The sequence below is a fragment of the Phyllopteryx taeniolatus genome, chromosome 14 (genome assembly GCF_024500385.1).
Source record: "Phyllopteryx taeniolatus isolate TA_2022b chromosome 14, UOR_Ptae_1.2, whole genome shotgun sequence".
Lineage (NCBI taxonomy): Eukaryota > Metazoa > Chordata > Actinopteri > Syngnathiformes > Syngnathidae > Phyllopteryx > Phyllopteryx taeniolatus.
The window spans coordinates 9,469,578-9,483,052 of NC_084515.1; the positions used below are offsets into that span (position 1 = coordinate 9,469,578).

The 13,475-nt window shown below is 42.0% G+C and overlaps 1 protein-coding gene across 1 annotated transcript in view; it reads right to left on the reverse strand.

Annotated features, from left to right (window-relative positions):
- The window catches only part of gpc1b (glypican 1b), a 96,179-nt gene that overhangs the window by 10,879 nt on the left and 71,825 nt on the right, over positions 1-13,475 (reverse strand). Inside the window, exons 5-6 of the mRNA XM_061798380.1 lie at positions 4,489-4,654; positions 4,279-4,409 (exon numbers count right to left, since the gene is read on the reverse strand). Of these exons, the coding sequence (XP_061654364.1) occupies positions 4,279-4,409; positions 4,489-4,654 (297 nt within the window). The remainder of the gene's footprint in view (positions 1-4,278; positions 4,410-4,488; positions 4,655-13,475) is intronic.

Below are 13,475 nucleotides of genomic sequence, written 5' to 3' on the forward strand. Positions count from 1 at the left end.
CTTCTGATGGCAAAGTCATTTATATACAGCTGGAATTCTACTGATGCAACTGTGAAATTTGCCATGAGCGACACTCACTCACTGCATGACTTCAATTGAACGTCAGTGGCTTTCTTACATGCCGTTCCTCATTCACTCCATGAACTGCAGCATATTTTTTTCCATGATCGTGACACACAAGTTCTAGTACCTACCACAACACAAAGGCCACTTTGTTAATATCATACATAGACAGTGCTGTAAAAAAGCATTTGCCCCCTTCTTAAATTCTTACTTGTTTCCATAGTTTCCTCACTTTAATGTTTAAGATCATCAAACAAATATCAGCCGAAGATAACCCAAGGAAACAAAAATGTAGTATTTAAACGATTTCATTTATTAAGGAAAAAATAACTATTCAAAGCTACCAGACGCTGTGTGAAAAAGTAATTGCCCCCTTAACGTAAACACTGTTCCAGTTTTTTTCCCATTGGTTGATAATAGTTCTTCCCGTGGTTCACTAGAGTCTTAAAGGCTTAGAAATGGCTTTAAAAAATACAAATTTGAGAACGTGGAAAATACTTTTTCACAGCACTGTACATAAGCTGTTTGTGTGTGAGGGGCCTAAACTTGTCCAACTTCCAATGTGCTAGCATTTTTCTCCCTCATCGACGTGACAAGCCAAAATTTACCACCTAATTTTGATCTAAAAAAACTGAGCTGATCTCAAATCCGAAGTGATTCAACGCTGCCATCGACAGGGATATGTTAGTGATACAGTGGTTTACAAACCTGAATTTCACAGACAAGCTGGGCGAGACCCTGTTCCACGCCTACCTGTTGAAAAACGTACTTGACGAATATATACGTCGTGGCAGTAAATGTTTGGATTACAGTTGACAAATATAAACGTCCACAGCAGTGAATGAGTTTCTAAAGTACGTTAAAGCAAATATTCAAGTATTTGTGGAAATTGACAAATAAATGAATGCCTTAAAATTCATTTTTCGCAATTTTTTGTGCAACAAAGTTTGTACAAGCTCTGTCTACAACTCTTAGCAGTGACATTAACACAGACACGAGTGCTAATGGGCCACAACACAACGGCAATGACAAAGACCTACAGCTCCTTTTACAAGCCAATGTACAAGCATCATGATTGTGAAGCAGCTGTTTGATGATTACATATTGTTCTTTAAAACATATATGGTGCTGCATCCTGTATGGCTTCAGATGTGTGTCTGTTAGTAACATCAAACTGACACTAACATTCAATTGTGGAACTGCATTGGGTATACTTTAATAGTCAAAAAATACTGCATGGAGAGCACACAAAGTGTTTGAGTTAGCAGTAGATCAAAATAACTGGCACCGCTTATTTGCATGATCCCATGAGTGAATCAGATGACAGTGGAAGAAATAAAAGTTCCCCATGGGCACAATATAAATGGAGTCCTGAGAATACTGTAAGACTGCAATCAATTTGTCATCCAGTCTGGCCTTCTTCGGTAGCCTCCAGATTTTGAACTTTCGCACATAACTAAAAATTAATAATCCTGTTTTAAACCCCCAGGCAGGCCTGTCTCCTAAATCTAACTGAGGTTCATCATAGATTCAAATGACTTTCAGGCACGTGAACACATCCGTAACATACTGCGTGTCTCTGTGGTTTGCTTTTAGGGAAGAGGGTGTAAACAAAACAACACATGCCATCGCTTTGAAGTCATCAGGTTATGTAACCAGGAAGTAATCTCCCATAATACTACGCAGTACACCGGGCACATTAATGTGAAGTCGGAAGAGATCAACCACATCCCTGATGACACTGTCTGTGACACCGAACCGGGTCAGAGGTTGTGCACCAGCCTACATTCTACACCATGTCCTGAAGTGAAATTCACAATATTGGAAAAAAAATGGTGAGTTCAAATAGAAGGCTTTCTTCTATGACAGGCATCAGTACTGTAATTTCTCATGTATAATGCGCAATTCACCCCCCCAAAAATTGTCAAAGGTAAATAGTGCGCATTATACATAGGTATAGGGGAAAAACTTTCACATTTTATAAATGTATGCCGCCATCTAGTGGTTATGAAAAAACTGTACACTTTAAATCCAAAATGCCCCCGCCACCTAGTGGGTATGAAAAAGGTGTAGCCTACACTTTAATTCCAATATGACAAGGGTACATATGACTGCATATATGTACACTTGTGCTCATAAGTTTACATACCCTGGCAGAATTTGTGAAATATTGTTTTTTTTTGTTTTGTTTTTTTAAATATGACTGAACAACAACCATCATTAATTTCTTCATGGTTATATTTTGTTTAATGATAATGCATTTCTGAAATGCTTGACTGTTTAATTTGAATCCCATTAAAATAAAACTAAGTGTGGTTCGGCTGGTCCTTTATGGTTTTCTTTAAAGAATTGTACCCATCTTACAAATTCTGCCTGGTTAATCAAACGTGAGCACAACTGTGTGTTTTCTAATTTACTAAAGAAGAGTATGGCTGTGACTTATAAATAAGAGCAGTTAAATTAAAAAAAGTATTACGTGTTCAAATAAAGTGCTAAACTTCAGAATTATTCTTTAAAAAAACTAACAAAATATAGATAATATTTCATGTTTTGATCATATGGGTAAAAGCAAAATCATGCATTGTAAAAATGCATTATACATAGGTAGAAGGGTTTTCCAGAATTTTGAGGTCAACTTTGGGAGTGCGTACTATACATGGGTGCACATTATACACGAGAAATTACGGTACCTGGAAATATAAACTGGAATTTGGATCGCCTGTCACACTCAAATGTATTTAGTCAACAGCAAAAATTAAGGATATAAGGATTAACAGGGCACGTATAGACAAAAAAACATTCATACTCTGATTCACACCTATGGATAATTTTGTGTCTTCAGTTAACATGCACATCTTTGGAAAATGGGAGGAAGGTGGAGAAACCCCATGAAAGCACGAGGAGAATATACAAATGCACAAGAAGGAGTTGAGGTTCGAACCCAGAACCTCAGAACTGAGAGGCAGCTAACCACTACATCACCGTGCTGCCTCAGATAATGGCAATATTATAAAAATATACTTTAGGTATATTTCAGAAAAATGTGTGATAGCTCCTATATGTTTTTCTTTCATGAGGTGATTCAGGTAACCAAATATGGTCATATAACAAGGCATACATAGGAGTCTCATGTAGGGATGCACCGATACTAATTTTTTCGGCAGAGTACTTACATTTGAGTATTTTCTGATACTGAGTGGGGATACTTGATAATGCCATTTCGTCTTGCAGGTGTGATGAAAATGTTTTATTTTAATCAAATTTTGCTCAAAAACAAACTTCTCTTGAACGTGGCATAATTTTCACTCAAAAATGACTTCATTGTCATTACAACATGACAACACTAACAGAATGAATCCCGTATTACCAAAAAACAAAAACAAAAAAACAAATGAATAATTACAACTGTGATCATCTAGTGAGCCTTAACGAAAGAATCAGTTAATTCCCCTTGTGATCCATTTAATTATACTGGACAGAAAGATATAAAGACACTCACTTTCATTTACAAAGTTTACAAACAAAATACAACTAAAGTCATATAAAGATGCATAGCTACGTACAAAAGAGTTTCATCTGCACAACACACAAACAACTGCAAATTTGTTCAATGCAATAAAAGTGTTTCCGTCAGCAAAATGTCACTAAAGCCGACACAGATCACAGTTTCGGTTCATAACAATTAATGAAAGCTGATATGAGCACAAAACATGGTAAAATAAAAACCACAAAGAGAACAGAATATGAACACCTCATGATCAACTATTTTGGACCATCAAAGAAACCTAACTCACTGTGAATGCGGAGTGAAGTGAGCGATGGGGCTCGCGAATCTTGGTGCTTGCCTGTCTAGCGCCTTACGTGCTCATCATCTATTTTGCAGACCATAATTTCCAGACGCCTGAAAGTGTTTTTGTCCTTAAAGTATATCCACACACCCACACCCAAACACACGGCTGACATGGCTCCTACCCAGAAGGTATATGTATGTCAGATTGGTGATGTGGTATCAGTGCATACAGTAATGGACAATTTTCAAGTGAAACAATACTGTACAGAGGTATCGGCACAATACCTGATCCCTACTCTTGAGCAGAAAAAACTTGAATCAGTCGCCATCTTTCTAATCTGAATGGTTAGAGCTTGACCCTGCTGCACTTATTTACTGTATATCATCGAAAGCTTTAAAAGTGTATGACTAAACAATTTTCTAACCTTGTTGTTGGTTGCCTCCATATTTTCTACCATGGTCATCATAGCTTCTGAAATGCGGTAGGGAAGAGAGAGGACCACAACATCCAAACCAGATGGGCCATCGAAGCGGTCAGACACTTGCATCATAGTTTCTACAAAGAGAGCCGTTAACAAGTTAGCGATAATCATGCTTTATCCATGCGTTGAGTTATTATGTGTTTGTTGTCCAACCTGCCAAGTGCCGCCACTCGGTGTTGAGGTCAGCCTGGTTGGCCAGACATCCCTTCAAGACGTTGCTGCAGTAGTTGACGCAAGGTCTGGCGGAGGCCATACCTCGGCAGTGGGGACAGTAGGTCATCCTCATAATGGCTCGGATGCACTCCTGGCTCAATGGCACCTGGGGAGGACATCAGAACCATTGGAAGCATTTGTATTAAAGGCCTTTAAGTTCCTGTAGAGTGAATTCAGATGCATGTAAATTACTGAAGACGTGCAATGACTGAGAACTATGTCGTACAACAAGGGAACACCACTGGAAGCTGACAATACCAAACAACACGGAAGTGGTGGGAGTTTATCTCCTATGATGACCTTCATAACTTTCCAGCAAAATTTCATGTCAGTTCCCATGGCAACCCCTTTGCAAGTACTTTTTTTTTAATTGGTTCCACGGATGATGAAAAGGCTCTGACATTCATACAAGTATGCTCAGGCCCTCACTCCATCCTTCTGTCCCACAAGGCTGCCCCCTCAGGAAAGGGCCTTCGAGCGTGAAAAGTGAAACTGGGTTAATACCAGTAAGCTCTGCTCACAAGAGAGCACTATTATGCATGCAAAACCTTAGGAAGTGAGTGTGAGGGACACAAAGTGAGAGAAAGAGGGATGCAGTGAGTGAGAGAAAGAGGGATGCAGTGAGCCAAGCTATGCATACAAAGCTCCCCTTTTATGCTGACATGTGGGCCAGCCTGATGCTTTTTTTAGGAAACACTGCTTCCAACAGTAAAGTCACACCGAAAAGTAAGTGTTTGATAAATATGACTATATGCTGAAAGTGGGACAATAATACAGACTGGGAGGGAAACCAAGCGGTTGAAACAGCGAACACTCCACAGACCCGTGAGACTTTAAATATAGATTAAAATCATGTTCAGGACAAAAGTGCAGCCGTAGAAACCGTGAACAGAATCATGTCCCTTGTTAGAATACATCATCATATTAGTATTTGTTTTAGCTTTGAGCTAAAAATTACAACATTAAAGCAGTCTGAAATGCTTTTATTTTCCTGTACCTGAAATGTGTAATGTGAAGGTGAGTCACTTAGCAGATTGCCTGACAAATCTTTTTTTTTTTTTTTAACATAATGATTGGAAACTCTGAATTGCCCTTAGGTGTGAATGTGAGCGCGAATGGTTGTTTGTTTCTATGTGCCCTGCGATTGTCTGGCGACCAGTTCAGCGTGTACCCCGCCTCTCGCCCGAAGATAGCTGGGATAGGCTCCAGCAGCCCGCGACCCGAGTGAGGATAAGTGGTAAAAGAAAATGGATGGATGAATAACATAAAAACAACAATACCTTCACCTTAACTTTGATCAATTCCAATGGGAAATTGTTGACACTAGTGCTTTGAATATCTGTCTCAGTCTTTATGTGTCTGCTCTCTTCTTATGATGTGTGTATTGTTGCTAACTTAGTAAATTTTATTCATATAGCACTTGTTACAGACACAACACACAAAGTCCTTCAGATGGTTAAATTACAGAATCACAAACAGTATACAGTTACTAAAACAAAAAAAAACAACAACCACAAACTAGGGGTTATTAGTCGACTAATCGATGAGTCGACTTGACTACTCCGCATCGAACTTTAAAACTCAAAGTTGATTCATCATGTGTTTTTGCATCTCGTTTTCTAATCAGCCAATTTACCAATGAGGTTTGTAGATGGTCGTGGTTGAGATTAGCAGTTTGATTCGCTAGCTTCGACTATTCTGATCACCACTAGTCTTAAAATATTCATACCAGCTGGACCCCGGGATTGGTGGTGAGGAATGAGGGCAGCGTTATCCATTGCCCAAAAGTTATGTCCAATAATGCACAGACAACAACTGTGTGCTTACGAGAACTTTTTATGTTACATTTACAACACACACCAACATCACGACACACTGTTGTGCCACTTATCGCACGTGTGTGGAAATTTTTATCCCAAAATGAGACTATTAGGACAATCACTTGCACAAGTCTATACTCAAATACATAAAATGCACAAGTGAAATAAAAACAGTGAACCAGATTATTTTTTTGGGAGCCTAGCTACAATGTCCCTTTTTATAACACACTATGTTACGAAACACAAGATAAGACCGGCTCATGCAAGCCTCGTACTAATTACAAAATTCAGCATAATGGTGAGTTGTATTTTAAGTCATATATTTGTTTCTACGACTGTCCGTCGTTCGGTGAAACCGGTCCGTGGCGCAAAAAAGGCTGGGGACCGCTGTACTGTGCTGGAAAAAAAAAAACCAATTCATCAACTTTGACTCAAAATTCATCACATTATAATTGACTACATTTTGTTGTTGTTGTTGTTATTATTCAACCCCTACCAGAAACTCACTCTTCTTTCTTGTGGAGTCCGGTCCTTCTTTTGCAATATGTTGAACAAAAGCCAAAGAAACTTGAAACACGTACTTAACTTAGCTCTTGTGTGTAAGTGTGCCACACTTACACAATGCATGAGATCAATTCCAGTTTTTGCGCAACTTTAGGTGTATTTTACCCACAGTTTTACAACTTTAGGGGCATTCAAATTTACTGATGAACAACTGATAGTGCCGCGGTTCATTCGCCTGCGGCCTGGGTTCAGTTTCCAGTCAGTGATTGTGTAAATGTGAGCGTGAAGTCTCTATGTGTGCCCTGTGATTATCTGGCAACAAATCCAGCGCCCAAAGTCAGCGGAGATGGCTACTGAGGAACCTGAACAGGATAAGCGATATTTATAAAAAAAAAAAAAAAAAAAAAAAAAAAGGAAAATGATGTATGGAGAGAGGTTCCAGTCTTGTTTGACTTGCTTTATGTGAAGTCATCCGGTATTGGTCTTAGTATTTACGAACTGAAAAACAGGGTAAAACAAATAAATACATGCTAAAGCTTAATACCTAGAAGTGGATTCGGGGATAACATGGAGATAAATGAGTGACACAGCATTGCAATAACCACATTCCCATGCTTAATCTGAAGTCATATGAGACATGAGTCACATCCTCACTGCAAAACCCGCCTTCACTCCTTAAACCCTCGCTTCCCTCCCAACCTTGCCTTGCCACTCATTAGCCAGGGATGAGTCAGACAAATACTTTTTTGCTGAGAAAGAGAGATTGAAAAGAAGGGAAATAAAGAGGGGAAAGTTTGGATGTAATGTCTGGAAAAAAAACAGGATGATGCAGAAGTTTTGAGCAGCTTTAAAAGTTCAACCAAGAGAAATTGGCAGCGGAGTTAAAGGCTTGAAAGCTTGGGGTGATGTGGGATGGTATTTCAAGAGGAGACATTCCTTAATCTGGTTTCCTCACTCATACATATTAATGTTGGGAATTTTTGGTCAGGAATGTTATGAAAAAAAAGAATCTTTGCAGTGTTAATTAGAGGTTTACTGTAATTCTCACTAAGCACGGTGAAAGAGAGGTTGCTACTAACAATACTCTACCTAAAAATGTTCCTAATTTTGGGCACCTACAGTATCTACATGACATTTTAACATTTATTGTTAAAATGTCATGTAGATACTGTAGAAACTTAATGACCTACGCTGATACATGAGTAGTAACATTAGCATTAGCCAACACAATAGGAAAGGTGTCCTGGCTGGTCCACCAAGACAGTGGTACATTGACGAGTGACTTGACTATTTTTGAGATTCGAGTCATCACTTGGCTGATTATCTTGAGTTGCAAGCAAATATTTGAGTTTTGAGCTCTAGATGTTGGCAGTAAACTTTACAACATGCAGCAGTTTGGTAGATAATTCTTTAAAAAGAAGGTCATGTGTTTGCTTTAAGTTGTTTTTTGCCATTCTCAGATGAAATTTATTCATTAATTAAACATAAAACAAAGAGAATTACACATTGTGTATTTAAACAAACCACATAACATTTTCTTACAAAGCTTAATGCTGACAATGCAAAACGTTATAGACAAGGTAACAAAACTAGCATCGATGTTGCAGTGTTATAATCCTTTAAGCAATGGATATTCACGCACATAGGGTCCAGCAACGTGTAAACAGACAATATAACAATATTTACAGGCATATATTCTTTATCCTCTGCTAAAAACAATTGATAGTACTGCAGCTTATCTTCACATATACAGATATGTATATATTGTACTGCCCCCGGTGGCCAAGCCACATACACCAGAGAGAGCCGCTAATCTTGATAAAACCTGAAATCATGACGCACAAAATGTTTCATTCTTTACATTCTATTTAATTATTATTACTGTATGTTTTTATAAAGCACAATGCTGTAGAGTGCTATTTTTCTCCTATTAAAAAAACACATTCCAAACATTTTAGTTGGTGTTTTATGGGGGGCTGGAACGGATTAACTCATTCACTGCGACTGACGACTATAGAAGTCAAACATCCGAGATACGAGTGTCACGGAACAAAGTAAGTTACTGTACCACTATTTAAAAATAATTCAATTGTGAAGCGGGGGGCAGCACGATGAGGGACTGGTTAGCACAGCTGCCTCGCAGTTCCGAGAACTGGGGTTCAAATCCCAGCCCTGCGTGTGTGGAGTTTGCATGTGCACATCCCAAAAACATGCAGGGTAGGTTAATTGAACACTCTAAATTGCCCGTAGGTGTGAATGTGAGTGGGTATGGTTGTTTGTATATATGTGCCCTGCGATTGGCTGGAAACCAGTTCAGGGTGTAGCCCGCCTCACCCTAGTGAGCATAAGCGGAACGGAGGATGAATGAATGAATCAATGTGACGCCGGGTCACCATGGCAATGATAGAGACTGTTCTCCTCACTAGAAGCCAGTGTACCATCCGTGTTATTTTGTAACTCATACTTAATGGTACAATGAGTACATATTGTTGCTTTAGTTGCTAAACATGTTATATACTGTATGCTTATTTGAATCAGTGCTTATCTATCTAGAAATATCAAGGGAGCAATTTGGCTGTATTGGCTTGCACCTGATCAACATGCTGTCTATAACCTGTCCCAATGCACCATCCAAACTCTCGCTGCCTCTCCCCGAGTGTAATTAGTTAAGATTTCAGTGTGGCCTATCCCCAGTGTATAATAGAACGAGCTGATCCACACTCCCCATGTAGCTCATGGCGTACTTCCTTGACTCCCATACCCAAAAGGGAAAAAAAAAAGTCTGGCGATCAAGAGTGTGATTAATATTGTACCAGGAAGATTACCGGTAAACATATTTCATTTAAGTTACACTACCTGTCAACTTCTGCTTTTTCTGGATATTATTTTACTGTAGCTTCTGTCCTTTCTATTCCTAACCTAATTGTAAAACATTCACTTACAAGGTGCGTTAAACAGCTAAAATTGTAGAGAGAAAAAAAAGAAAAGCTATCAATAAAGCAGCTGTCTCGTGAAGACAGTGATAGAGAAGAAAGCAGGGAAAACTAATTTGTTGAAGAGGAGACACTTGGCAAGATGAATGTTTGACAGACAATGATGTTTATGATGTTTCTCTTGCTTTTCTCACTGCCTCATTAAGTTGTGATTGTGTATAATGCATTATTCAGTCTTCACACAAACCAGGATTTTACATTGTGTCTTACATTAGAGTCGCACAGATTTTTGCTAAAATTACCTCGAACAGACATTAACTAAGTGCTATTACTGTTATTTTATCTCTCGAGAGCGAGTAAATGGGCCGTGACCTCATTTCGGGCGGTTCCAGTGTCCCGACATTAGTGCTGAGATGACATTTTGTCATTTCCTAAAAGCCGGACTAATTATTTACACAATTTCCCCAGCCAGCCTCATTTCATGACGACATCACTCAGTGTCCTTCAGCGCCAATAAAACATCAGTCTGAAACAAATGTGTGAAAAGGAATGACGAGATGATAGAGTAGTGCATGCTAATAAAGAAACACAAATGAGAATGAATCTATGTACTGTACCTCTTATTATTTATTGTTGAGTTTCAGTGTTGTAAGGTCATTTGTTGATTGTGACATACACTACGTACAAGTTGTTAAAAATCAACACGTGTCTATCGGGCCTAATACAAAACCAGCACAACATCACCTCCATAGACAAGTGGAATAATCTTTTCAAACTTTTTATCACATATTCTTCCAGTCTGGGTCTATTGATTTTGACTGATACCTAAAATAAAATGTTTGAAGTAGCTGAGGTCATGTGAAGAAATACCTTTGTCAAGGCTGCCCAGCTAAATTGATTTTGTATGCTATAAATCCTTACTATGCTGTATTCTAATGTCAATGCTAATGTGCCGTGGTGTGTTAGCTACCCTATAGACTTGCAATATCAAAGGCTGACCAAATATCTGGTTTTACTCAGATACGTCCACTTTTTTTGACCTCCCAAAAAACATCTCATTTGCCATTGTTTAAAATTAATTGAACCTCAGTGAAAATGAAGTCAGGGTACATAATGAATAACAAATTAAAAATGGTTACATTAAGTTGTCTGGGGCTTAATGCCCCTGGCAGGGTTACCCATTACAAACAGGTCCTAGGTGAGGGATAAGACAAAGCACGGCTCAAAGACCCCTTATGATGACGACAAACGATGGACTCAGTTTTCCCTTGCCCGGACACGGGTCACCGGGGCAACCCTCTGGAGCCAGGCCTGGAGGTGGGGCTCGAAGGCGATTGCCTGGTGGCCGTGCCTGCACCCGTTGGAACCGGCCGGGCACAGCCCGAAAGGGTAACGTGGGTCCCCCTTCCCATGGGCTTACCACTTGTGGGAGGGGCCATATGGGTCGGGTGCAGTACGGGCTATGCAGTGGCCGAAGGCAGGGACCTTGGCTCTAGGGACGTGGAATATCACCTCTTTGGCAGGGAAGCAGCCCGAGCTGGTGTGTGAGGTCGAGAAGTTCCGACAAGATATAGTCGGACTCGCCTCCACACACAGCTTGGGCTCTGGTACCAGTCCTCTTGAGAGGGGTTGGACTCTCTTCCACCCTGGAGTTGCCCACAGTGAGAGGCGCCGAGCAGGTGTGGGAATACTTATTGCCCCCCGGCTCGACGCCTGTACGTTGGAGGTTGCCCCGGTGACCCGCGTCCGGGCACGGGAAAACTGAGTCCATCAACGCCTCTAAGTTGGGGTTCACCCCGGTGGACGAGAGGGTAGCCTCCCTCCGCCTTCGGGTGGGGGGACGGGTCCTGACTGTTGTTTGTGCCTATGCACCAAACAGCAGTTCAGAGTACCTACCCTTTTTGGAGTCCTTGGAGGGGGTGATGGGGACTCCATTGTTCTTCTGGGGGACTTCAATGCTCACGTGGGCAATGACAGTGAGTCCTGGAAGGGCGTGATTGGGAGGAACGGCCCCCCCGATCAGAACCTGAGTGGTTTTCTGTTATTGGACAACTGTGCTCATCACGGATTGTCCATAACGCTTGGCACCAGGACACCCTAGGTCGCACTTATGCTTGAACACCATGTTCAAGCATAAGGGTGTCCACACGTATACTTGGCACCAGGACACCCTAGGTCGCAGTTCAATGATCGACTTTGTGGTCGTGTCATCGGACTTGCGGCCGTATGTCTTGGACACTCGGGTGAAGAGAGGGGCGGAGCTGTCAACTGATCACCACCTGGTGGTGAGTTGGCTCTGATGGTGGGGGAAGATGCCGCTCTGACGTGGCAGGCCCAAGCGTATTGGGAGGGTCTGCTGGGAATGTCTTGCAGAATCCCCTGTCAGAAGGAGTTTCAACTCCCACCTCCGACAGAACTTTGCTCATGTTCCTGGGGAGGAGGGGGATATCGAGTCTGAGGGGACAAATGTTCCGTGCCTCCATTGCTGAGGCGGCCGACCGGAGCTGTGGCCGTAAGGTGGTCTGTGCCTGTCGTCGCGGCAATCCCCGAACCCGTTGGTGGACACCAATGGTGAGGAATGCCATTAAGCTGAAGAACGAGTCCTATCGGGCCTTTTGGGCCTGTGGGACTCCTGAGGCAGCTGATGGATACCGGCTGGCCAAGCGGAATGCAGCTTTGGTGGTTGCTGAAGCACAAACTCGGGTATGTGAGGAGTTCCGTGAGGCCATGGAGAAAGACCTCCGGACTGCTTCGAGGAAATTCTGGTCCACCATCCGGCGTCTCAGGAGGGGGGAGCCGTGCACCATCAACACTGTGTATAGTGGGGATGGGGGGCTGCTGACCTCGACTCGGGACGTTGTAAATCGGTGGGGAGAATACTTCGAAGACCTCCTCAATTCCACCGGCACGCCTTCCCATGAGGAAGCAGAGTCTGGGTTCTCTGAGGCGGGCTCTCTTATCTCTCGGGTTTGGGTCACCGAGGTGCTTAAAAAGCTCCTCGTTGGCAAGGCCCCGGGGGTGGATGAGATTCGCTCTGAGTTCCTAAATGCTCTGGATGTTGTGGGGCTGTCCTGGTTGACACGCCTCTGCAACATCGCGTGGACATCGGGGACAGTGCCTCTGGATTGGCAGACTGGGGTGGTGGTCCCCCTTTTTAAGAAGGGGGACCGCAAGGTGTGTTACAACTACAGGCGTAGAGGCGGTCTGGTTTGGTGGCCTCAGTAATGCATCTCTGCTTTTTGCAGATGATGTGGTTCTTTTGTTTTCATCAAGCCGTGACCTCCAACTCTCACTGGAGCAGTTCGCAGCTGAGTGTGAAGCAGCTGGAATGAGAATCAGCACCTCCAAATCTGAGACCATGGTCTTCAGTCGGAAAAGGGTGGCGTTCAAGTATCTTGGGGTCTTGTTCACGAGTGAGGGAAGAATGGAACGGGAGATCGACACGTGGATAGGTGCAGCGTCTGCAGTGATGCGGACTTTGTATCGGTCCGTTGTGGTAAAGAGGGAGCTAAGCCGAAAGGCGAAGCTCTCAATTTACCGGTCGATCTATGTTCCTACACTCACCTATGGTCACGAGCTGTGGGTCGTTAAATTATTCAGCATGTTGGCTCTGTTTTAAAACCGCCTTAGTGCATGGTCTGACATGGTCATTGGTCTGTCTCAAATCATT